Source organism: Chaetomium strumarium, assembly GCF_033439665.1.
Source record: "Chaetomium strumarium strain CBS 333.67 chromosome Unknown B0T15scaffold_1, whole genome shotgun sequence".
NCBI lineage: Eukaryota > Fungi > Ascomycota > Sordariomycetes > Sordariales > Chaetomiaceae > Chaetomium > Chaetomium strumarium.
In genome coordinates, this window is record NW_026944429.1 from 6,629,312 (window position 1) to 6,651,938 (window position 22,627).

General features: G+C 55.0%; 8 protein-coding genes across 8 annotated transcripts; 4 read left to right on the forward strand and 4 right to left on the reverse strand.

Moving 5' to 3' along the window:
• Positions 1-16: 16 nt before the first annotated feature.
• On the forward strand, positions 17-1,612 carry B0T15DRAFT_74480 (MAGE family-domain-containing protein). Its single transcript, XM_062871269.1, has 4 exons — positions 17-250; positions 311-512; positions 564-704; positions 761-1,612. The coding sequence occupies exons 1-4, from the start codon at positions 221-223 to the stop codon at positions 1,372-1,374; spliced, it is 987 nt and encodes a 328-aa protein (XP_062727189.1). The 5' UTR covers positions 17-220; the 3' UTR covers positions 1,375-1,612.
• B0T15DRAFT_74486 (splicing factor 3B subunit 5/RDS3 complex subunit 10) lies at positions 1,551-2,231 on the reverse strand. The gene is made up of 3 exons (XM_062871270.1): positions 2,147-2,231; positions 1,881-2,087; positions 1,551-1,806 (listed from the first exon to the last, which is right to left on the reverse strand). Exons 1-3 carry the CDS (start codon positions 2,147-2,149, stop codon positions 1,726-1,728), a joined length of 291 nt encoding a protein of 96 aa, XP_062727190.1. The 5' UTR covers positions 2,150-2,231; the 3' UTR covers positions 1,551-1,725.
• A 292-nt stretch (positions 2,232-2,523) lies between these two features.
• B0T15DRAFT_74510 (uncharacterized protein) lies at positions 2,524-4,204 on the forward strand. The gene is made up of 2 exons (XM_062871272.1): positions 2,524-3,674; positions 3,729-4,204. Exons 1-2 carry the CDS (start codon positions 2,634-2,636, stop codon positions 4,104-4,106), a joined length of 1,419 nt encoding a protein of 472 aa, XP_062727191.1. The 5' UTR covers positions 2,524-2,633; the 3' UTR covers positions 4,107-4,204.
• A 538-nt stretch (positions 4,205-4,742) lies between these two features.
• On the reverse strand, positions 4,743-6,743 carry B0T15DRAFT_74498 (uncharacterized protein). Its single transcript, XM_062871271.1, has 3 exons — positions 6,722-6,743; positions 6,105-6,661; positions 4,743-6,051 (listed from the first exon to the last, which is right to left on the reverse strand). The coding sequence occupies exons 2-3, from the start codon at positions 6,551-6,553 to the stop codon at positions 4,950-4,952; spliced, it is 1,551 nt and encodes a 516-aa protein (XP_062727192.1). The 5' UTR covers positions 6,554-6,661; positions 6,722-6,743; the 3' UTR covers positions 4,743-4,949.
• Positions 6,744-8,704: 1,961 nt separating this feature from the next.
• Positions 8,705-10,917, forward strand: B0T15DRAFT_74625 (uncharacterized protein). Its single transcript, XM_062871273.1, has 4 exons — positions 8,705-8,929; positions 8,982-9,085; positions 9,140-9,313; positions 9,361-10,917. The coding sequence occupies exons 1-4, from the start codon at positions 8,863-8,865 to the stop codon at positions 10,897-10,899; spliced, it is 1,884 nt and encodes a 627-aa protein (XP_062727193.1). The 5' UTR covers positions 8,705-8,862; the 3' UTR covers positions 10,900-10,917.
• Positions 10,918-12,011: 1,094 nt separating this feature from the next.
• Positions 12,012-14,187, reverse strand: B0T15DRAFT_490028 (ABC1 family-domain-containing protein; the record flags this gene model as incomplete). The annotated part of the gene is made up of 3 exons (XM_062866648.1): positions 12,012-12,712; positions 12,775-13,292; positions 13,358-14,187. 3 exons carry the CDS (start codon positions 14,185-14,187, stop codon positions 12,012-12,014), a joined length of 2,049 nt encoding a protein of 682 aa, XP_062727194.1.
• Positions 14,188-16,100: 1,913 nt separating this feature from the next.
• Positions 16,101-18,602, forward strand: B0T15DRAFT_74649 (SUR7/PalI family-domain-containing protein). The gene is made up of 3 exons (XM_062871274.1): positions 16,101-16,456; positions 16,522-17,938; positions 18,004-18,602. Exons 1-3 carry the CDS (start codon positions 16,270-16,272, stop codon positions 18,491-18,493), a joined length of 2,094 nt encoding a protein of 697 aa, XP_062727195.1. The 5' UTR covers positions 16,101-16,269; the 3' UTR covers positions 18,494-18,602.
• Positions 18,603-19,281: 679 nt separating this feature from the next.
• Positions 19,282-22,169, reverse strand: B0T15DRAFT_571788 (uncharacterized protein; the record flags this gene model as incomplete). The annotated part of the gene is made up of 3 exons (XM_062870871.1): positions 19,282-21,256; positions 21,537-21,655; positions 22,072-22,169. 3 exons carry the CDS (start codon positions 22,167-22,169, stop codon positions 19,659-19,661), a joined length of 1,815 nt encoding a protein of 604 aa, XP_062727196.1. The 3' UTR covers positions 19,282-19,658.
• Positions 22,170-22,627: the final 458 nt, after the last annotated feature.

Sequence of the window (22,627 nt, forward strand, 5' to 3'; positions counted from 1 at the left end):
TCGCGCAACTCCATTACTACTATTACTACTTCGTAGTTAAACTGCAAAGCCAAATAATCCTTGGTGCGTGATGATTTGAGTGCTGCACTTCCTATTTTGATAGTTACCAGTCTTACGCAAACCATTCAACACCAAGTCCTTTCTTCAACTACAGCTTTGTGTTTGAGTTTGCCCGGAACATCGTTACCACAAGAGCTGCGGGGGGATATTACACGTCATCATGCCACCCCAGCAGCGGCGACGGCGCCAGGTGGGTTTTCCATACGGTTGGTTTGCTAGGGAACCGCAATCTGACTAGGGGCTGCGGCAGGCTGTCCAGGATGATGAAGACGAGGATATGCAGCAACAAGCTCTGCAGAGCGAGGACGATGCCGACAACGACGGTGACACGCGGATGGACGATGTGGGGCATCGAGACGAAAGGAGCCAAATGATCAAAAACCTGGTGCGCTATGCCCTCGCCTGCGAATACTCGCGAGCGCCAATTCGGAGAGACGGCATTAGGGAGAAGGGTACCGGGTACGAGCCAACCTTGGGTGGGAACGGTAGCTGACACTTCTCAGTGCTTGGTCCCAACAATGGTCGATTGTTTAAGAAGGTGTTCGCCGGCGCACAAAGGCAATTGCGGGCGACATTCGGTATGGAGATGGTGGAACTACCCACTAAGGATAGGAACCTGATGACAGCGGAGCAAAAGAGAAAAGGTATGCTGCGTAGCTTAGTGCAATGTCACTCGCGACGACTAACGCTTCTTCGGTAGCCGCCAAATCGCAAAGTCAGAAAGAACCAAGCTCTAACGCATACGTTCTCGTCTCCGTTCTCCCGGAGGCCTATAGAACCCCAGCTATCATAACCCCGTCCAAAATTCAGTCGGCCGATGGCGAGGCCTCATATGTCGCGCTCTACACCATGATAATCGCCATCATCACCCTAAGCGGCGGCGAACTGAGCGAACCTCGCCTCCGCAGACACCTGACGCGGCTCAATGCCGTCGAGAACATGCCCGGTATGAATCCGAATGATGGCACTTCACCAAATGAAAAGACGGATCTGGTTCTCCAGCGCATGGTCAAGCAGGGATACTTGGTGAAAGTGACCGAGTCCAAAGCGATGGGCGATGACGACTCGACGACATGGCATGTCGGACCACGCGGCAAGGTGGAGGTTGGTCCGGAGGCGATTGCGGCGTTTGTGCGGACGGTCTACGGCGGATCCAATGATGAGCTCGAGAAAAAGCTGCAAGTGAGCCTCAAGATTAGGGAACGGAAACCGGGAATTCCAGAGACGGTCGGCGAAGACGCCGAGGACGCGGACCGGGCGCCGCCTGACGGTGACCCAGGGCCGAGTAATCGCCGCAGGGGGAGGGGAGACTGAGGTCGAGAATGAAGACAGCGGGTGGATCGTTGTAGTCCGAGACGGACAGCTTTGCGGAGTCAGGGTATCATCAGGTGTGTATTGAGTTGCTATAGGTTTGGGTCTTACTGGTCACCAGCGAGAGCTTGCTGGTTCGCGGATAGCTGTAATGTAACCACCGGAGACCTTCTGGCAAGGACCCATTGACCGCGACGGTCAACCGCATTGCGGCACACGCATGCCATCTCGATTCCATCAACTGTAACCAACTCTCGGCTTTCCTTGGCCTGCCCCTGTCTGGCCTGCCCCTGTCTGGCCTGCCCCAATCTTTGGATTCAGTGTGTCTCGTCTCCAGCACAATCTAACATGCACTCATGATCCGTTCTGTCGCGGTGGGACGAAGATCTCGTCACCTTCCCGGGGCGGCGGGGGACCGACGGGTTGTAGCATCTTCTGTAAGGACGCTGCATTAGCAATCACCGGGAGCTTATCAACGATGGGGATACCGTGCGAAAGGGATTACATACACGAATCATCCGGCTGCGAACTTTTGCTACCGGCTCGTTCTCTGCAAGTGCGATGTACGACAGAAGCGGTGGGTGTCCGGCGATACTCGAGTATGTGTCGCGGTGGATGTTGGTCTTCCACTCCCAGCTCGTCGTGTCTGGGTGACCGGTGCCGACGTACTTGGCCTGGAGCCGCTCGAGTTCTTGCTGGGTACGGAGTTTGTCGGCCTATTCGAGGTAATCGTCAGTGTTTTTCCGAAGAGACTTGGAACTGAGAGGGGGCATACCATCTTTGGCTGTTAACTACCTGTACAGATAGCGGTGGCTGATGATGGGTTGAGGCACATGGAAGAGAGAATTCCAATCGAACGGAATGCGACAATTCGTCAATCACTGCCCAGGGATGCCAAGCAGCGCTAAATTTTGGATGAGCCGCTGCGGCCCCACAACTCCGTCTCGGCGCTGCCGCTCGGCCCCTCGGTGTGCTTTCCCGACTCACCTGAGCTTCAAGATTGCCTTGCCCATTCGCATCGATTCCGCTCAACGTCAGTGATATTAGGAGCTTACCAGGCAGAATACTAACTCTTCAATCCTAACGCTTCATTGCCGTTTCACTCACTCCTAATACATCCAACGCAACACCAAGTCTCCGTGCCGACATCTTGGTTTGCGTAGCTCCTCTCGCTATTGAAAGAGTTCAGAGGCGACATCTTCAAAACCTCCTGCACAAACGCTACACTGGAACACCGTCCCAACCCACTCAGCCGCCAGACCATGCCAGAACTACTCCTCCAGTCCGCCTTATCGGCCTTCAAATCCAGGCAGCTCGCGGCCGAAGCCGCCCAAATCAAAGCCAACTGCCGCGCCCAGCATGGGGACACTGATTCCCTTGTCTCCTGCCCGCAGTGCTATGAGACCCTCCTGGAGGCTCTCCGACTCCGGTATCTCAGTGCAAGTTCTGCCAGCGCCGGGGCCATGAACTTCTCCAAGGACCAGCAGCAGCGATGGCAGCAGGCGCGGGAATGGTTCACCTCCCGTCGCGCCTTTCTCTCTGCCCTCGATCTCCTGGTCGATTCCGCCAAGCAATACGAGATCTCGCCGCAGACTATCGACGACCGTGTGCACGAGGAGCGGAGCAGGTGGTATGCTGATCGGGTACGCAACTCGCTCCTTAGGTTAATGGTTGAGGATCCCGCGCGCTGCGGGGCCGTGTTTGAGAAGCTGGAGGATCTGTCTATGCCGACGACGGCAGGGAGGGGTGTCGGCCCCGTGGGGCTGGCGAGAGATGTTGCTGAAATTCTGAGCTCAGGGCCGCTGGCGGATGAGCAAATAGCCGATGACCTCCCGGAGAAGCTGGCGGCGGCGACGGATCGGGCGGAGAGTGTGGAGGTTCTGAGGGAAGCGTTCTTCACTGCCGAGGACGGCACAGTACCGGAGGATCATCGCAAGTATCTCGATATGCTCACGCAACAAGACATGACGATGGAGCAGGTGGTGGACCGGATACTAGAGGAGAGGCAGGCAGCGGCGGGGGCAAGGGGGCAGACGGAACAGCTCAGCCAGCGGCTTGATGAGCTACGCAGGGCGAGAGCGGCGCATGAAGCGCAGAAGTCAAGACGAGCACAGAGGAGAGAGAGTCTTGCTCAGATGAAGGTCCCAGACGAGCTGTACGAGCTTCCTCGCTGCGCAGTATGCGGGGATGTACCGAGCACGAGTGACTACTTCTGCTGCAGTATATGCACCATCCTCGTGGCGGCAGGGGTGCAGGAGGAGCAGACGGTGTTCTGCTCTTCGACATGTGAAGCAAAAGGACATGTTAGCTCGCTCCCTTTCCCCTAACGATTTACCACGCACTGACAATCATCACAGGCCTCACACACAGAGAAGCATATCTGCGCCTCTTTCCTCAAATGCATCCAAATACAGCAAAGCGCCCAATCAAACATCGCAGGGGATGGGGACATGCACATGGAGGAAGCCCCCCCAGCGTCTAGCGACCTCCGGTTCTGCAAAGAGTGCCTCGCCTCCCTGAAGAAGTCTGCAATGTGGTGCAATCTCGCCTGCGCCGAGGCCAACTTTAAGGCTCACAGCGAGGAGGTGCACATACCAGAACGGAATAATCTAGCCACGGGTGTAAATGGCAAGAACGACGACACCGGTGATATTCGGTTTCTCACGACCTCACTAGCTGAGGCGATCAGGGAGTGGGAGGGGAGGAATCGTGTAAGGTTACAAGGTTCGGTTTAAATGACGGCCGGAATGCAACTATTTTCGCATATTGATACCGACGGTGATGCTGTTGGAACCTGGTGCAAACGTGCGGGCCATGCCATCTGCTTGAGATACTTTGCAAGATCTAGCGCGTAAAGGAGCCCAGGAGACCGGATTCAAGATGTTGGGACACAACTTCGACATCGTGTTGATCTAGCAACATTGGAGTACCTAGTAAACATCGGCCCACTGAACCAGAAGCCCGCTTAGTCTGCGCAAGTGCAAATACGCAGTTTGCTCTATTCGCCTCTTTACTGAGAGAAGGTAGAAATGGAAAATGTATGAAGAGGGGCCCGCCGGGCAGTTAATAAACAGATTTCCTCCTTCTCCAGGCCTTTTGTCCAGAAGATAATCTCGAAGAAACAATGCGACTCGGGAAATGAGGAAGGGGTATGGGTATTCCATGTCCGGCCATATCAAAAGTAAAAACGTGGTACATGAGAACGGGTAAAGTTTGTCTCAGAGCTCGCATTAGCCTCCAACGTCCACACATACCAAGACTCTCATGAGTTCCAAGTCGGTGTTATTGGGGTATCTGCTGTGAGTCCGCTGATCTGTAAAATTCGTTATGAAATGATGTCGTGTAAGACCAATGGGTAATGACATATGTGAAGGAAAACCGAGCTGGGTATATGTCCTCGCGACTTGGGCTCAGTGGTTGAAGGATATAAAGATCGTGAAGATGGTTGGAATGAGGCGCTGGCATCCGGCTCCGCTCCTGCCGATCGCGAGGGATAAAAGGTTGACTGGCCTCAGGAGAGAATATTCGACACCAAGCAGCAAACAGGCTCGCCGTTCTGTCCTTTACTTGCACCGTTTCTACCGATGTGCCTTCGCTCCATGCTGCTTAAGTCGGCTTGTTCTCCAGCCCTCGTACCACTGCTCCCTGCTGAGCTCACGGAGCTCGCCACGCCACTCGCTGAACACCGTCTCCTTGAGGCGGAGGAAGTCGCAATGCTCCTCGTTGTAAGGGTCGGCGAAGCCCCACGGGAATTGCCGGCCGACCACCTCAGGTTCGTAGATGTCCGGGCTCAGTATTGACATCGGCAAGAAGGGTACCTCGTCCTCCTTGAGACTCTCCTCTGATGCCTTGTGTCGACGGACGGAACCACTGGAGAGTCGCTTGGGCTCGGGCTCCGTCTCTTCCGGGTCTTCCGTCTCTCCCCCCTGGATTGGCAGCTCCTCCTCCTCGCCCTTTTCCGCTTCACCGTGTTCCGAGGCTTGGTCCTCGCACTCTTCCACAATTTTGCTCGAATCAGCAGTCGAGTCGCCCTCGTCGTCGAGCCCGAGGGCCTCCAGCGGATCTAGATTTGCCCTTTTGAGGCTCTCTGCAACGGTTCGCTTCAGCATGCTCATGTGCTTGGTGGTAATGGTGTCGGCCTTTGAGATGACTGGAATCACAGTCGTCTTGCCCTGCAGCGTCCGCAACACCTGCAGATCAAGGTCCTCGTCCAGACCGCCCAGGATACGAGCATGCGGGTAATGCCTCCCGCCATTATGCTGTCCGTTCGCCGCCGCGGCTTTTGCGACTGCGAGATTCCGGTCAAGCCGCGAGGGATCGAGGATGAGGAAGACAGCATGGATGTGAGTATCCTGTACGCCGGGAGAGCGCACAACCTTCATTTCCTCGGCGAAGGTCTCCTCGAATTTGTCCTCGAGGAAACTGGATATCTCGCGGAGCTGCAGGTCCACCACATTTCTCTCCAGTCCCTCGGAATCCCACAGAGTCAGACCGATACGTTCGCCATCAATCTCGGTCTCTAGGTAGTGAGGAATGAAGTTCCCGGAAGGTGGCGCCCTAGGAAGATCCTCCTGCTCCATCGTGTTTTTGGATCGCTTCTTTGCGGGGAGGGCAAGGGCCGTCTTGAGGAACTCGAGGAAGGATGTCTTCCCGGAATTCGAGGCACCAACGATGAGAATGCTGGGCGAAGATGAGTCATACGGAACACAACGGATGACGGCGCAGTAACTTACTTGAAGGGAGTAGGGTCCTTCCTCCTGCGCACCCTTCTAGGGCTGTTGATGGTACTTACGGCGCTGCTCGCATAGCTATACCGGCCACGGTGTGCCATGCTGCCGGTATGCGCATAGGGGTCAAAACCACCGTAGGGGATCGGGGGCGCGGGAATATTGATTGTAGAGCGCGATGGTTCCATCGAAGGCCGGGGCGCGGGACCCGAGAATTCTTCAGCTTTGCCAGAAACAATCGCGACAGAGTCGGGACGGGCCTCGCCACCGAGTCCAAGTTGGGGGGCGGGGGCCCCATTGTAGAGAACGGGAAGGCGCGGCGGAGACTTGGGGATGGCATCACGTTGGCGCTGGAGCTCCTGCTCCCTAGCGGCCTGCTGCCTTTTCAGGTCGCTGCTTTTGCTACGTCGTAGTAACATGCCGAAACTTGTAGAGCGACGAGGCGGGGAGGTCATTGCTTGGTCTCCTTCTCAACTGACTCGACTCGCGACTACAAGTGCAGTATAAACTGACGGGTGCTGCGGACGTTGGATATGGATAGCGAATGAAGGAAGCACGCAGATCTGAAGGAATACGATCAGCGGTCAGGAGCCCTTGCAAGAGACGCGACAGACATCATCTACCTTAGCCAGGACTGGCTTTCGGGCCCGGATAGAATAAATGGCAAGCGCGAAACGCTGTTCCGCTACGAGATAAACGGGAAGGCACGTTGCTGCCAGAGATCTTCGAGAGGCGGCGTGCTGACAAGGTGTTAGTCTGCCGTCAACTGCATCTCATGACTATAGGTTTTTCCCTGAGCGAACGGATGAGCCATTGGTTCCAAGGTATGATATTGCGACACTGTTTTGCAAGTAATACGAGCGACGCTGGACAGCTATCAAGCTCCCATTCAGCCGTTGTGTGTACCAGGTGTCAACTTGCGCAACAAGATCTCTTCAGGCAGAAACAGAGCAGAAAGCGCCTAAGCAGACACGAACTTACTTGATTCTCGTCCCTATCAACTCCGCTGGCCAGGGTCGGGTGGCTGAGCTTGGGGATCGAGCAGGTTCCGAACAGTGCTGAGTCGCACGCGCGTACTTGGTGGAGACTTGCTCGCAAGAAACGAACGACAGGCCAAGTCGGTGCGGCCGAGGTATGGAGGTAGAGAAAGATCGAATCGAAAGAGACAAGAAGTGTGGTGACGCAGTCTTCCAAAACCTGATGACAAGCCGACAATGCGACAGTCTTGCAGGCGATGGGTAGAGGGGCGTAAAAGGCGATTGCACCTCTTCAGGGGCGCGAAGAAAAAGATGTCCCGTCGAATGGTCAGCGAGTGAGATTGGCTGGTGCTTCAAGGCCGGGGAGGGCAGTGTGGTACGGCGGCCAGCAGCAACCTCTTGCAATTAAGGCCGGGACAAACTAAAACAATATGGGCCCGGGCTGTAACTCGCTGCACCCTTCTTTACTTTTCGACCAATTCCGTCCCTCGAGCTGCCGCCAAGCACGGGGTATGGGAGATGACCAGTCCTGCGAACGAACGATTCAGGTTCTTCGACTTCAGCTTCGGTGTGGCTCTACGCATACATCCTCATGGTTTGAGACAGAATCTCGGACATCAGGACTCTTTCCGCATCATGTCTCACTCGTGAAAGCGTACAGTAGGCCTGGGCCCCTGGCTGCATCTGCTAGAACCCATGATTCACCTCATTTATTAGAAAAACAAAAACCCTCTTGCTGTTAGTGAAATCGAAGGCCAAACTCGACGTTTTCTAGTGCAAATTCTGGTCCCACAGTTCTGCTTCCTGCCCCTTTTCCACTGCAGTGATCGCGCTAGCGACCCGCAGTGACCCGCATTTTGCACAGAGCGCGCCGGCCAATCATCACCTCGGAATCCCACCTCCATCGGCGAGCCCATCCGACCGGGTTCTTCGCCAGCGTGGAACTTCGGTGTAAGATATCCCGTCCCAATACATAATTACAAAACAACATACAGTAAAGTGCGATCGTATGGTCTATAGCGTTACATACACCATACGGTCAGTCGGCAACTTCAAAACTCCTTTTGCTGTGGGATTGAGATCCCCGTGTCCTGTGAATGTATATACTATATCGGTATGTAATTCAGCGACTGCTATAAGACGACTTCACTGTTTAAGGTGTAGTAACATTTCCTACCTATTGCTCGTTTCTGGACGGCGTCCTAAGCTGCACTGTCCACAAGCCACGTGGAAAGCAGCGACTAGTACTAAGGTTACCCGTGAACGAGGCAACAAACTGTTCCCAGGATGAAGGTCGTGCGAAGTGGCAAAAGCTTGTCTCTACACTACGGTGTATGTACAATACATGCGTCTCACGTGTGCAATGGACGTCAAATCTGTTTCTTTCTCGAAGTTCCCTTCGCCATTTTGTGGGAACATCCAATCTCTGGACCCTGCATTGGGGTTGGTGGAGCCGAAGATTTGAGTTGACGTTTCAGAGGCAGAAATAACGTTACTAACCCAATTTGCCCGTCAGCGGGGTCAAAGAGAGACGATGCACTTAGGGACTTGAGGAACCATGTCTTCTTTGTGCGGCGGGTCGCGATATTGTTCGTAGCTCTTCCCGACGGGGTGTCAGCGTCAGCTTCCGTGAGCTTAATGATTGGCTAGACGTTGCCATGGCGGCTGGTGGGTCTCATGCTGCACGCTTGGTAGCCAGCCAATTTCCACACGCCACAGCATCTCAAGACTTCACTTAAGAACCCGAGGCAACCCAAACCGCCGTCCTCTCCTCCGTCCTCATCCCCATGGCCCGCACTCGAGCCCAAGCTGCCGCCCAGAAAGAGCTCACGCCACCGGCGTCAAAAGGCCAAGGTACTTATTCTTCGTCGTGCCTAACAACAACACCTCCTACTGACAGTTGCAGGAACACAACCCCAGGGTATCCAGTCGCGCAAAGGCGCAAGCAAGCGTGCCGGGTCGAACCGCCGTATACGTCTGTCTACGATCGGGGAGACGTTGTCTCGACAGGTATGCCTTCTATCTTTTACATTGTTATGGTTTACAAGCTAAGTAGGATGGCAGGATCCGCCGGCGCTACAGAGCAGAGGCCGCAAGCGCAAGCAACCGATCGAAATCGCAGTCGAACCCGGCGCGGACCGGGAACGCCGCGATCTGAAGCGAAAACGGACATCCCCCACACGCCCTGCAGGGAACACAATTGACGAGCCCCTTTCAAGGAAGCGTGGGTTCCAAGAGGTCAGGCGAGCCTTTCCTTCCTGAAAGCTCTTGCTAACGTGTTGTAGAATCTAGCAGCATCCGTTGAAGACGAAGGCGAGAAGCTATCGCATAACACTCCAGAGGGGTCCCTTGGGAAACGCCGACGAATATCCCTTGGACAGTCTATCCAAGAGGCGGGTGACGATACCGAGGATTGGCGAAACATAATCGATTTTTGGAGAAAGGAAGGATCCTGGCCTAAAAATTATTTTGAACCGGACGACTCGACTAGGAAGGATTTCGAGCGAGAGTCTGAAGACAGCTGGCTTAAGGAAATGGAACGGCACAATCCGATCGTAAAACTACTTTTCGCAAAAACGACATCTCTCAGGCGCAAGCGGTCTGGATCCGACAGTTCTACAACGGCAAGCCGGGATACGACGCCCAGCGATCAGAGGACGAGGGAGGAGAAAAATGCGCCGTATCGAAACTCGCGGTACCCGCTCCTGCTCCAAACCAAGGGCTCGTACATGAGCATCTCTGAACTTGGTGTTACGGATACCAGCAAGCAGCTTATCCGAGACCTCCTCAGCGGTGAACATTCGGTTCCCAAGGAGACGCTTTTCGACGACGATATCTTTGTGGAAGCTTGTTGCAACGTCGAGACCAAAAACGAGGCGAGGATTATTCAGGACATTTCTAGACTTATCGTTCCTTCGGCGGAATCGCTTGCACTCCGCTGCAAAAAGTACAAACACCTGATCGAGAGTGTCAACGAGGGGTGGGACAACTCGATACCTCTCACCACCCCTCGTCCCCAGCCTGACTACTCTGTTGGCTTTAAGCGAGATGCGTTCACCGAGGACCAACTCGCCAAGCTATCGCCATTCATTGGCGACTTTATCGCCGGGGACCAGACCTTCTTCATGGCCACGTACTATATGTACTGCCCCTTCCTGACCTGTGAGGCGAAGTGCGGAGCCGCGGCGCTCGAGATCGCAGACCGACAGAACGCCCATAGTATGACGCTTGCGGTACGGGCCATTGTAGAGCTCTTTCGTGCTGTAAAGCGCGAGAACCAGGTTAACCGGCAGATCCTTGCTTTCTCTGTCTCGCATGACCACCGATCAGTACGCATCTATGGGCACTACCCCGTAATAACCGGGAAAGATACCAAGTACTACCGGCACCCCATCCATGAATTTTCTTTTACTACGGTGGACGGGAAGGATAAATGGACGGCATATCGATTTACGAAAAATGTCTACGATATATGGATGCCCGAGCACTTCAAGAACATCTGCTCTGCCATCGACCAGTTACCGTCAGATGTGGACTTTGATGTCCCGCCGCTTTCCCAGGGTTTACGGGACTTGATGTCAGAGGCCAGCTCCGCTTTAGAGCCGGCCCAACAGGATAGTCAAGGCGTCACTCCAGACACTTCATTCATAGTGCCGGGAAAGAGGGTCAAGCAGGAGTTTGTGGGCGAGATTGCCGGAGACTGTAACATTGTGGTACGTATGTATGGTAGCAAGGGGGTGCAGTGTAGATATCGGATATTGGATTCTGGACCGCATATCTCGATCGCTGAGAGGTTACGAAGTGATACCATAGCCTACCTTTAACCTGCAATGCAAAGCCAAAAGCGACAGTGCAGGTGGTCACGAAGACGACGCGCGTGCGTTAGTGGCCAAGACGGTACGGGGAGTATAAACGAGGAAAATGCGAGGCATTGGCAAGCAACACTTTGACGTCGAGGTTCCAAGGCCCAGGACGTGCAGGAGAGGAGAACAAGCTGGAGGAGACACACTACTCATCTGATACGGCACGAGGGTCGCGGCGGCCCCACCTACCTGGGTTGACGCTGTAAGCGCTGAGGGGAGCTTGGTAGAGCAGGGCCGCAGGTGTGTATTTGCCGCCATCTATTTTAGGTCCAACCGTTTTATCTAATTCCGAATAGACATTTAGATTCTGAGGTCGAGGAAAGAGTGTTTCCAACTGCGAGTTCCCCGTTACGTTTTAGGGCATCTCTGCCAGCGAACAATACCGGCGTGGCAAGGATCGCTGGTCGACTCCTACCAGAGCCCCTGGTGGCGCCGCAAAACACCCTTTATCGAGCGAGGGGTACGTAGAGTAAAATCTCCTTTCGGTCTTTCCATGTTCCTTTTCCTATTTCTACCACGACATCTAATTGTGGATCTCTAGTGGGAACTCTACTCCCCCTTCTGCCTCCAATAGTGGACTTTTCACTAGTGGAAGCCCTTTCCCTAGAGTAGCTTTCCACTAGTGGAGGTTCCTTTCTGCTTTCCTTCTTTCCTGGAGGACGTAACTTTCCACCACACAGATGAAGGACCAATCGAAGATTGACCGAGTTCATCCCCGGATATATTCAATTCAACTACCGCGACAGTTGCGAAGAGAACAGCAATCTCTACAACGACAAGCGAAGCTGGGGTGATCGAGGCCGCGGTTGCAAACAACGAGCACCTACCAGAGCTACTCCGTACATTTGATTGAAGGGAGTGTTTGGACGGAGTCCTCGGAAGAGCGAAAAGACGACAATGGGGCTTACGCCTCTCTTGGGGAGCATGGCTGAATTCCGAGTCTGCAGCCGCGTCTGCTACTAGATTAGAACACCCGGGGTATCCAACTATATACACATGTCTAGATCTAAAGATGCGATGCTAGTCTTACAAGTACTGTACAATGAGCAGCGTCTTCTTCGTCCCCGTTGTTCTCACCCCTCGAAGACGTCATGCTGGAGCTCGACGCCGAACTCCTTGGCCACATCCTTTAACCTTGCTTCAACCTCGTCTTCCATCCCGCCGCCGCGGCCGAGAAGCTGCTTCAGCCTGAAAAAGTGGAAGGCGACATCCGACAGGAACAGAACCGCCTTGAACAAAAGATGCTGCCAAATGTTGATGGCCCTCTGGCGCAAGGGCAGGTTCGGGTCCTGAAACAGGGACCGACTAGCCCACTCGCCCATCATCTTGATTCTGTTGACCGGCGAGCCCATGTACGCATTGTTGCCTTGCACAATCCGCATGTTCCTCCCAATGAAGATGAGCTCCTTTGGCCACTTCTCCTCGTCCGCCAACATGTCGCGCATACCCTGCTTCATCTTCTGCTGCATCTCGTACTGCCGCTGGCTTGCTGTCTTTTTATCGTCCAGCGCACTCAGCATCCCCCTTTGGAACTGTTGGTCGCCACCTTCGTAAGGACGCAACAGCGTGGCCGAGGCAAACAAGTCGGCGGCCTTGATGCCCCATTTTTCGGTAATCTCGGCGATCGTCTTGTTGTCAAACGTCATCAGGGCCTTCCAAAAGATGCCATATTCATGCCGGAACTTGTCGCTCATGTAGACATAAAGCCCGTGGTCGATCAGCACAAGCTCGGGCAATCCATTAGGCAGCCGTCGGATAAAGATGTTGCCTGGGTCTAAACCATCGTGTCAGTCACGTCCTCCCAAGTCATGGGTCCATTCAATAGCTTGGACGTACGCGGATCACAGTGGACAACACCCCACTTGAAAATCTGGGCGGAGAAGAGGTCAATCATGGTGGTCATGACCTCCTTGGTAGACACGCCGAGTCCTCCCTGGCCACGGCGCCCTCTCCATTCTGTCCGCTCCGGCTTTAGATTTTGGCTGTGTGGGTTCTCCCGCAACTCCCGCCGTATGGCCTCTATATCTGGGGGGTTCAACTGTGTGCCATGAACCCCCGCCGAGCCCTTCCCGTAGCCTCCCAGCCAGGGTTTAGTGAGGGCCTCTTTATCCCATAACCTCACGCCTTCGATCCACTCGGTTGTGAGGACGCGCCTAGAACTGAGTTCAGGATAGACCGGTGGAACGTAGACTCTGCCCCGTAGACTCGGTTCCTGGTTCACGAGCTGGCGCATGATCTCCGAGTTCTTCGCCTCGTTCTCAAAGTCCGTCTCCAACATTAACCGTTCGGTAATGAAAGGCACCAAGGAATACAATGGTAGGTCAAACCACCATGTGTACACCTTCATGACGACCCTAGCCACATCATCCGTCAGCGAACCGTTCCGGGTAAACACAGGCAACGTGAGAGCATCACTCACTTGAAGGCCCACAGATCCCACCCGATCTGCTTCGCAATCTCGGGTTTCTGGATCTTAATAGCAACCTCCCTCCCGTCAGGTAACCTCGCCCAGTGCACCTGCGCAACGGACGCGCTCGCCCTGGCGGACCGCTCCATGACTCCCTTTCCCTCGACGCCAGCAAAGCTGACGCCAAACACCTCCTCGACGCTCCGGCCGCCGAAGTCCTCCCTGATGACCTTCTCCACCGCCTCCCAGTCGTCCTGCGGCGCATCATCAAACATGCGCGCAAACATGCGCTGGAACTCGGGCGGCATCACGGCGCTCTGCATGGCAATCGCCTGTCCGATCTTGAGGTACAGCCCACCGTTCTCGCGCAGCAGGTTGAACAGCCTCTCGGCGCTGCGGCGATGCAGCGCCGGAATGCCGCCCTCGCTCCCGATCAGCGGCAGCGGCTCGGGGCGGAAGTTGATCTTGTAGTCCAACGCCACCCAGAGGCCCAGGCCGAAGGTGCGTAGCGAGCGCGCGATGCCCGAGGCGTACAGTTGCTGGTCCGCCAGATAGCCTGTTCCAAGCACGGCTGAGAGTATGAGGAAGCGCCGCGCCCAGCGGCGGGAGCGCCGGAAACTGCGGGCTGGACGGGGCGCGCCGAGCGTCGAGGGGTTCGGAGGGCGGAGAGGCTCGAATGGGCCGGACGAGTGGGTTACGGAGCGAGCGCTGGTTGTGGAGAGGGAGCGGCGGGGTGTTGTTGGCAGAATCGGCGGAGCACATCGTAGCCGTGTGAAATGTGCCGCAGGTCCGGACGGGGAGAGCCGAGTCAGCGGAAACGACCGGCGACTTGCGCCCGCCATTCTAAGGCGCCACATTGTTTGTGGCAAGCCGATCGATCTCGTGAGTGACGGTTGGAGATGGGTTGTGCTTCAGTCCATCCTTTCTACCCGTGGACAAAAGAAGGTTGTGGCGTAGGAGCAGAATTTCTTACGTGTGAAGTCATTGGGGCTGACGACAATGTTATATCGGGACCCACCTTTCGCCGCTTCGGCCGATGCCCGGTCTTCTATTCCCCGAGGCCGATCGGATGGTACAGAAACCCAGCGGCTGACAATGTACAAGTACACTATCCCTCCCCAAGCATACTATTTATACACGTGAACGGATTGCACTAGCTCTTGCGGTTCTTCTTCAGAGACCCTGTGATTTTACCATACGTTAAACAAAGGTGTCCAGCTGGTTCCGAACGACATTCCTCTGAACCACTATGTACCCGACGTCGACATCTCTTTCGCACTGGAAAATTGCTGTTCCCCAACAGTTCCATAATGGTGCACAACACAACCCCGGAAACCCCGTTACGGTTGCAGTATGAAGTGCAAGTCTGTGCTGTTCCGCCGACGCCCTCGGCGACAGTCAAGTCGCATAGTACTCTCACATGTAATGCTTGTTTGACTCCGACGTCAGTGCTCGGAATCCTGGCACGCCTGGGACACCTCCGAAGCCTGCCGGACCCGGAGCTGCCCCACAGCACCCGATAGTGGAATCTGTTCAATTGGATCATAGCAAATCGACGAGGTGGAGTTGTCTCCCAGGTCCGAAAGAAGCTCCGTATGTACAGAATACTTCCCTTGGTAGTGTATGTAAGAGACCGCGATTACAATGGGTGTGTACGGATATAATAAGCGCTTTACGACTCTCTTCGCAAAGAGCTGAAATATCTTGCCACCACCGCATGAGAATGTTGCCTCGTTTGTGTAATCGTTGTGTTACGTCCCACCAGCGTGAGACACTAACTCCGTCAGGACTATCTCAACGCAGCGATTCTTTGGAGGACGCGCCCCTGCACCCACGCGACGATAACTTGGAAATGGCAGCAGAATCTCAAGCTTGACTGGTGGGCTTCTTTCACGGTGATTTGCTGTTATCTAGGCACCGAGAGTGCGAGTGATACAACATTATGTCTATCAGTATCAACCGGGTTAGAATTGCGCAAGATATGAGTGGACGCTTGCACCCTGGACTTTGGGTTCCACCCAAGTTGTTCGCTGTGGGGAGCGAAATCGATGGTATGTAAGGTACGTATCTCGAGGCGGGGCGAGCCCACATGGAATGGCGGCTGAGGTTCCGATCGTCTCCGTTTTCGTGAACGCGTATGTACTCCGCAGGCAGTTACACTACGGATATCGTACGCCAGTTTGTTTTCTCATTCCTAAGCTGTGTTATTCCATGTGGTCGAACTTCTCATGCCCAATATGTCGCCTTCGCTGGTGCACAGAGCTTATTCTCTTTTCGATATCCGTAGAATAAATTGTTAGGCGCTTATGTCGAGCGCGTCTCCTAGCATTTTGGTGGCTTATTATTAGCTTTGCGGAAGGGTTGCCAATCTGGGTTTGAGTTCCAAGTTCCCATTGATTGGCAACCGACCCAAGACTGCATGCAACATGCACGTATCGGAGCCCTGGCCCTGTTTCCCCACCCTGCCTCGTCCCCCTACAATTCCCAACTCAATCTGCGCTCCAACATCCTTCTCTCACCAGTGTACGGATAACGTTAATGCATCGCTTTTTGCAGAGCGTCAATCGCCGCTGCGTTCGTTTTGAGGGCAGTCGCCGATTGACTGGGCCGAGGTCGACCATGGATTAATTTTCGACGACATCAGCCACATCAATCTGCAACAATCCGAGTTCTCTTCGGTACAGCACACGCTCGCTCCTTCCAAAGTTCTTTTCCATGTTCGCCCTAATAAGCAGGACTCGCCAGTCATCCGTCTGACGCCCCAACCACATGTTGCAGACCTGCTGCTAAGCCACGGGCACCATAGCTGCCACTGAAGGCGACCGGGCGCTTCTTCTTAACTACCTAGCCGCGTCTCGACGGCGCTGGCTCTTTCCCGAGGACCTATCCGAATCCGCGACCGTGCCGCCTGAAATCCAGTCGTCATGTTGCGCCCTGCAACACCGCTCTCGGTGCTGCTTTTTGCGGCATTCGCCTTACTCCTCTTATCGGTTCTATCAACCCCCATCATCAAGGTTATTCCGCTTGGAAGCTGGCAGGGCGTCGATTTTGGCGTCTTTGGGTACTGCACTTCAAATGGCTGTACCTCAATCGAGATCGGCTATGACGTCCGTGAGTGTTCTCCCCGATCCCAGACCTGCCCTTGACCGCTTCGAAGCTCATGAAACGTTCGCCAGGGCCTCTGAATTCCAATGACTTCGATCTTCCTTCTTCCACTCGTTCAACTCTTTCAAGCTTGCTCATTGTTCACCCGGTTGCCGCCGTCATTACCCTCATTATGTTTTGTCTTGCCGTGGTCGCCCACTTCCGCAGCCCGTCCCACTCGTCTAGGTACCTGCTGCTGCTCTTCATCGTCGGCATTCTCGATTTCCTTGTCTGTCTCCTGAGCTTTCTCGTGGACGTGCTGCTTTTTGTCCCTCACTTAGCCTGGGGTTCATATGTAGTCCTTGCCGCCACGATCCTAGTTGCGCTTAGCGGCTTGGTCTCGTGCGCAATGCGGAGGACGATCGTGGGCAGGAAGGCGAGGAAGAAGCGCATTGCTGAGAATGCAGAGATGAGCGGCGAGAACTATTACAACCGCCAGGCCCAACAGACGACTACTCCCGCGGCTGCGGCGAGCACGCTAAGACCTACTGTCCCCATGATTAGCGGCGCCAATGGCGGAGCCGACACGCTACCGGAGTTTGCCTCCTTTGAGAAGAAGGATGACCGGAGCAGCGATGAGAGGATACCCCTCACTGCAACCAGAAGCCCTTCAGAGAGGACTCCAGGCACCTTCGCCACCGAGGGAACAGCTACATACGTGAACGACGGAAACGGTTCCATGGATATGGCGCCCTTGCGTTCGCTGACGAACACTCCCGGTTCCCGGGATCAATACGCAAACACTCTACCGCCCCAGGACAGTTATCCCATGAGGCCTCCTTCTGTTGAACGCGTGGGCTCGCCAGGAAGAGGCGGCATGGCACCGGCAGGGTACCGGGGACGTGGTGGGTATCCTGGGCCCGGCCGTGGCGGTTACAACGGTTACGGTCCTCCGCCAGGGGGTCGCGGCGGATATGGCCCGCCAGGTCGTGGGGGCTACGGACCTCCCGGAGGTAGGGGAGGGTATGGTCCCCCTCCACGGGGCTACGGTGGACCTATGCGAGGCGGGCGGACACCGCCGCCGCCAAGCTACCAAGGATCCCCCGCTCCATACGACAGGAGGCCTTCTCCCGCTGGACCGTACGGTCCCGGTCCTTATGGCGCCAGACAAGCTTCGCCTGGTCCGCCGGCCGCCCCCGCCTACATGAATCCGTCCATATCCAACGGTTCATCTAACAGCGGTTACCAGCCGTACAATCCCAATCAAGATGATCTTCCGCGGGCAGAGTCTCCTCCGCCCCTGCCAGGCGTCGATGACAGTGTACCCGCGCCGCATGCGGTGGAGATGGACGCGACAACCAGCAGTCCGACACGCGGATCTGGTGGGCTTGGACAGTTCAACATCCGAGACAGCGACTCGGATGTTGCAGGCATGTTAGCGTTGCAGCAAGGCCGGACCTCGGCTGTGGGTCGACACATGAGCGATACCAGCAGATACAGTGCGGATGAGTAAGATCTCCCTCATGTGTTGTTTATGATCACTGTAGGATCCTTTGCTGACTCAAAAATCTCAGGAGCACCTACGTGCCGCCAAGGCAGGCATGGAACCAGGGACCAGGCAGGAATTCACCCCGCGTAGCCTCACCGCTGAACACTGCCGGACGCCCTGCGGAACTTCCAACCCATGGAAGCCCTCCGCCCCAGTCGCCGGTAGCGCCTGCTGGTGAGTACTACGAGGATGTGGACCCCCGCTTCGCGGAACCTCCGGCCCAGAGACCAACACCCGCTCCCATAAACACGACTAACTCCTACGAGGATATACCCCAAGGCTCCCGCAGCCCGGCAGAATCTGAGCGTTCAAACTTCACTTCAATATCCCAGCGAGGCATCAATCCCCGTTGGAACCCAAACCCATCATCAGTGCCCATGATGCCCAGGCGTCCGGTCAACCGCTCGGACATGCTTCTTGACTCGAACCCCGATTTTGGACTGCCCAATCGTGGCGGGCCTTCAAGGCCAGGCGGCCCGAGGATACCTGACGGCGCTTATCCCCGGGGAACATAGTTAGCTCATTTCTATCTTGCCGCTTTCAGGCAACGGCATAGCTTCCATCTGGGCAGCGAATGTTACTCTAAGCGAGGGCCTTTATTTTTCCGTCTTCGCCACGTATATAGCTCCCAGTTCTTGCCAACGTACATCAAAACTTCTATTCAATCTAAGGATCTTGTAATCGACTGTCCCAGCTTCCGGCAGCTTCACTCCCCGCTGCTTGATGCCATGCTTAGACTGTACTACGCTGTCTTCCTAGGGGTCGCACCAAGGCACTCACACTCCCGTCCATGAGCTCGACATTCAGGTTTGGGAAACATCTACTCCGCCTTGCCGAGGTAATACGGCCTCTTAGATGAGTGAGTCCAAGCTGAAAGGTCCCAAAGCGGAAGCTGGGTTCTGACGGCGTATTTGCCTCATCACCGGGTCGTAATTCTCCGACTCGAGGAGACATCGCCTCTTACTTCCGGGGCTCCTTCAACCCGATGCACGGTTTCCCTCGAGGGGCAATAGCTAACTATCAACGTTAACCGAACTCGGCTGCGGGACAGATGCGAAAAAGGGACAGCCATCCCGAGACTGAGCTAACTACAGGGCATTTCCGGCCCTCTGGGCATTTCCAGCCCTCTGGGCTTACCCGGTTTCGGGGATGACAAACGATTCTAGAGGGAATACGAGCGGATAGTTGCGCAACCTGAATGACCTTAATTTAGTGATTGCGGCAGCCGTCTGCTAATCCCAATATAGCTACATGTACAAAGCTGCACCACATCCTGCGGTGCTCCAGCCAGCTCTCAATTCCAACCGCTCTTGGAGAACGTGTGCTCCCGAGAGAACGGCAGGTCGCAGCGACTAAGTGCAGACCCGGTAATCAAGCTGCTGTCCGCAAGCGTACTACTTTACAAAAGTCCTGATGGGTGTATATTGGCTCCATATGGTCCAACCAAAAGCTGAGGCACGGTGATCTCCAAGCAACTGCCCTGCTTGCCATCGACATGATCCCCCAAAAGGAACCTTTTGCCCGCCGTTCCCTCCTGAATCTTTCGGAGACAAAGGCATTCCTCAAAGTGAAACAGCTCATAACTCGTTTGCTCTTGACATAGGTATGATAGAACCCTGCGCCAACCCTAATGTTGCCGAAATGAACTGTTTTATACCAAGTACCGTTAGAGGAGTCTCCTCAATATCCCCGCCTCGACCTCTTGACGACCTTCTTCTTTTTTGGCTGTTCTTCCTCCTTCGACTCGCTGAAGAAGCTCTGATTTCCCTTCTCTGAGTGGTCAATCAACGAGTCGTCAGCCTTTGTGAAGGGGCTGGTTCCGTTTTGGCTGGCCTCCTTGTAACTCAGGAGCGATGCAAAGGCCATGTTGAGTAGAGGCTCTGTAGCGTCGCTCTCCTCCATTTCATTCGCCTCTTCGACACTCATAGCCGGCGGAACGAGTTTGCCATCGACGGCCGATTTCTCAATGTGCCCCGCGCGAAGTCGTTGGCGCTCCCCGCCAATTACGCCGACTTTGTTGTCGTGGGAGTGACGGTTGTGGTCATCCAGAGTCTGACTCATGTGCTTGAACAGTCCTTCGGTGCCGGCATAGAACCGCTGATTAGTTTTGTTAATGTGCTCCGAGTCCGAAGAAGGCTTCTGCGCAGTCTGATTCTCTGTGATCGGGAACCTCGTATACCAATCCTCAGCGATTGGCGTGTACTGTCCATCGTAGCTGTGAGGGAACCCGTTTGGGTAATACTGCTGAATTCTCTCAGGCGGAAGGGTGTCGTAGACTTTACGCTTGGTCTCGTTCATCGATCCGATGAACGACTCAGGGCCGCCTGGAGTGTAGTGTGGGTAAAGCGGCCGGAATCGTGCAGGCACCGGAGGGATGGGCGACACCGGAGCATGGTAAGTCTCGTCAAGAAGAGAGCGGTTCGAGGGGCCTGTGCCTTCGGTCGTCTCGTCGTCATCGTCGAGCGCGGCGAGAATGCTGGTGCCAAAGTTGCGGGGGAGACCAGGTGGTGACTGGGACCGGTATACACCAGCCCCAAGTGGCATGTTGGCGACCTGGCTATCCGAATCACGAGCCTTACAAACAGGCTCCAGAACTGAAGGCCTGAACCGTCGCTGGCCTGGGGGCCCTGCTGTCAGGGGCTGAGGCGGTCCAACGATGGCCAACGTCGCACCATATGTCGGGGGAAGGCGATCTCTGGGGTACTCCGTAGACGTCGATAGAGATGAGAAGGGGGTGTTTACACGGTTGACATTGAGGTTGGCAGTGCGAGCTCTGGCCAATGCCTTCTGAGCAGCCTTCTGCATCGGGTTCTCGTACGAGGCCAAGTTGGTGAGCGACTTGACTGTGATGCGAGAAGTCAGGCTGTCCTCGGACGTCGTGCCATCGTTGCCCTCGAATGGCGCGGGAGACGGCAAGTTTCCCGAGCGGATAGCCGGGGCCGGCAGTTCACTTCCGGTGAAATCCACCATTTCGCGCTCTGATGTCGGATTAATGGCCCTCTCGTAGTTTTGCTGCAGTGGCGAATACTGAAGGAGTGTCGCTGGCCTGGTCGGAGGAGGCGAGGGAGAAGTCTGCTCGGTGAACGGCAAGGCCGACAACAGGGCGTTCGGAAAGGGAATGTAAGTTTCACCGGATGGGGATCGAATTGGCTGCGGATATCTGCGCGCTCTGGGACGGCGAGCAGGCGGCTGGATTGGCGTCACGGTCTTGGGGTTGTAAATCGAACCGACTGTCGTATATGTGGGTTGCCTGCCTGTTTCTTTACCCGTGGATGAGTCTGTTGCCGAGTTAGAAGCAAAAGCTATAAGGACAATCCACAAAACACAGCTACTTGGTGTGTCTGCGCCTCAAGGAGAAAAAGGCAAGAAGACAATGGCTGATCGGAGGAGTGACACCCAACCCAAGCGCTTGTCCCTGAATTTTGGGCGAGACCTTCTAAAATCATCTTTCGGAGGTTGACGGTGTACAGGAAGGGGCATTCAGTAGTGTGGGATTGTCAAAGCGGCGAGGAAGAGCGAGGGCAGCCCGGCAAAGGGCGATGAGGAAAGGTGACGTACCATTTGACTCGGACCCGTCCGGCTGTTGCAGCCCTCGAGCAGCCGACTGCTGATTGAGGAACATAATCTCAGGAAGGAGAGCAAGGTCGTCCACCTTGCTCTTGCCTGTGGTCTGTAGCCTTCAAAAATTCAAAGATACTGGAAGGCGTAGTCTGCGCTCAAGAGAGGGTGGATCAGAACGTGCTACCCGAGCGGGAAGATGTGAGGGAGAGCGTGACGGATACCACCACGACCACCCTTCCACTCTAAGTCATGGAGCTCATAAAGGTTTCTCAGAAGGTATGGTAGAAAGAGGGGCAACAAATGGATGCTTTTCAGTTCTGTGGTATCATTCAAGAAGAACTTGAAAGCAGCCCTGAGGAAGCGGCCAGCATCGATCGGTTGTTACTTCCCAATTAGATAAGCTTCATCAAGACCGGCCAGTTTTCACGGTCAGTCTGTGGCGCTTTCCTGATATGACAAAGTAAGTTTATATCGCGTCACGGTCGTGACAAGCAGGTGCCCCAGGGAGGACAACACCTGGAAGTGAACGCACCTTCCAGAAATCAAAGGCTGCAGCCTCCGGGCGGTGACTTTACTAAGATCAAGAATCTCCAACGCTAGTTGAAAACCAAAATCCAAGAATACCGCCATCTTAGACGAACGCAAGTAAGGACGATGCTGAATAGTGAACATGGACCCGCACACATCGCAGTGCATATTTGTGGTAAATCTAGACTCCCCTAACTTCTACCGGAATGGCGCATCCCTAGGCAGCTAACAACGTGTGCAGGAGACAGGACCTTTGATTGAACGACATGCAACGGACCTATCCAAGCGAGAGCATATAGGGGCCGGCTCGCTAGTTCATGGCAGCCACAAGGCCCAGTCCAGGCGGATGTTGAGGAGGAGTACTTGGTGTCCCTGCTGTACCGGGCTATATGCTCATTACGTCAGGTGTCACGATGAGAAGGGTCAACCACAAAGGCAGGAGACTCTGTACAGATACATCTCCTATACTGAAGAGAGCACCAGTTTGAGACAACGCTGCCGGAGGCGAAGCTTAAACCCCCATGGCGCCCATCGTCTGAATGCGGGATCTCGTTTGCAAG

Bases quoted from the DNA above. Each gene is read 5' to 3' on its own strand.
- B0T15DRAFT_74480 (XM_062871269.1), top strand. From the start codon at position 221: ATGCCACCCCAGCAGCGGCGACGGCGCCAG. The intron at 251-310 runs GTGGGTTTTCCA...GGGCTGCGGCAG, and splicing joins AGCAGCGGCGACGGCGCCAG to GCTGTCCAGGATGATGAAGA. The intron at 705-760 runs GTATGCTGCGTA...CTTCTTCGGTAG, and splicing joins AGCGGAGCAAAAGAGAAAAG to CCGCCAAATCGCAAAGTCAG.
- B0T15DRAFT_74486 (XM_062871270.1), bottom strand. The intron at 1,807-1,880 runs GTATGTAATCCC...GCGTCCTTACAG, and splicing joins TTCGCAGCCGGATGATTCGT to AAGATGCTACAACCCGTCGG.
- B0T15DRAFT_74510 (XM_062871272.1), top strand. From the start codon at position 2,634: ATGCCAGAACTACTCCTCCAGTCCGCCTTATCGGCCTTCAAATCCAGG. The intron at 3,675-3,728 runs GTTAGCTCGCTC...CAATCATCACAG, and splicing joins CATGTGAAGCAAAAGGACAT to GCCTCACACACAGAGAAGCA.
- B0T15DRAFT_74498 (XM_062871271.1), bottom strand. From the start codon at position 6,553: ATGACCTCCCCGCCTCGTCGCTCTACAAGTTTCGGCATGTTACTACGA. The intron at 6,052-6,104 runs GTAAGTTACTGC...ATCTTCGCCCAG, and splicing joins AAGGACCCTACTCCCTTCAA to CATTCTCATCGTTGGTGCCT.
- B0T15DRAFT_74625 (XM_062871273.1), top strand. From the start codon at position 8,863: ATGGCCCGCACTCGAGCCCAAGCTGCCGCCCAGAAAGAGCTCACGCCA. The intron at 9,086-9,139 runs GTATGCCTTCTA...GTAGGATGGCAG, and splicing joins GGGAGACGTTGTCTCGACAG to GATCCGCCGGCGCTACAGAG. The intron at 9,314-9,360 runs GTCAGGCGAGCC...AACGTGTTGTAG, and splicing joins GGAAGCGTGGGTTCCAAGAG to AATCTAGCAGCATCCGTTGA.
- B0T15DRAFT_74649 (XM_062871274.1), top strand. From the start codon at position 16,270: ATGTTGCGCCCTGCAACACCGCTCTCGGTGCTGCTTTTTGCGGCATTC. The intron at 16,457-16,521 runs GTGAGTGTTCTC...AACGTTCGCCAG, and splicing joins CGAGATCGGCTATGACGTCC to GGCCTCTGAATTCCAATGAC. The intron at 17,939-18,003 runs GTAAGATCTCCC...CAAAAATCTCAG, and splicing joins AGCAGATACAGTGCGGATGA to GAGCACCTACGTGCCGCCAA.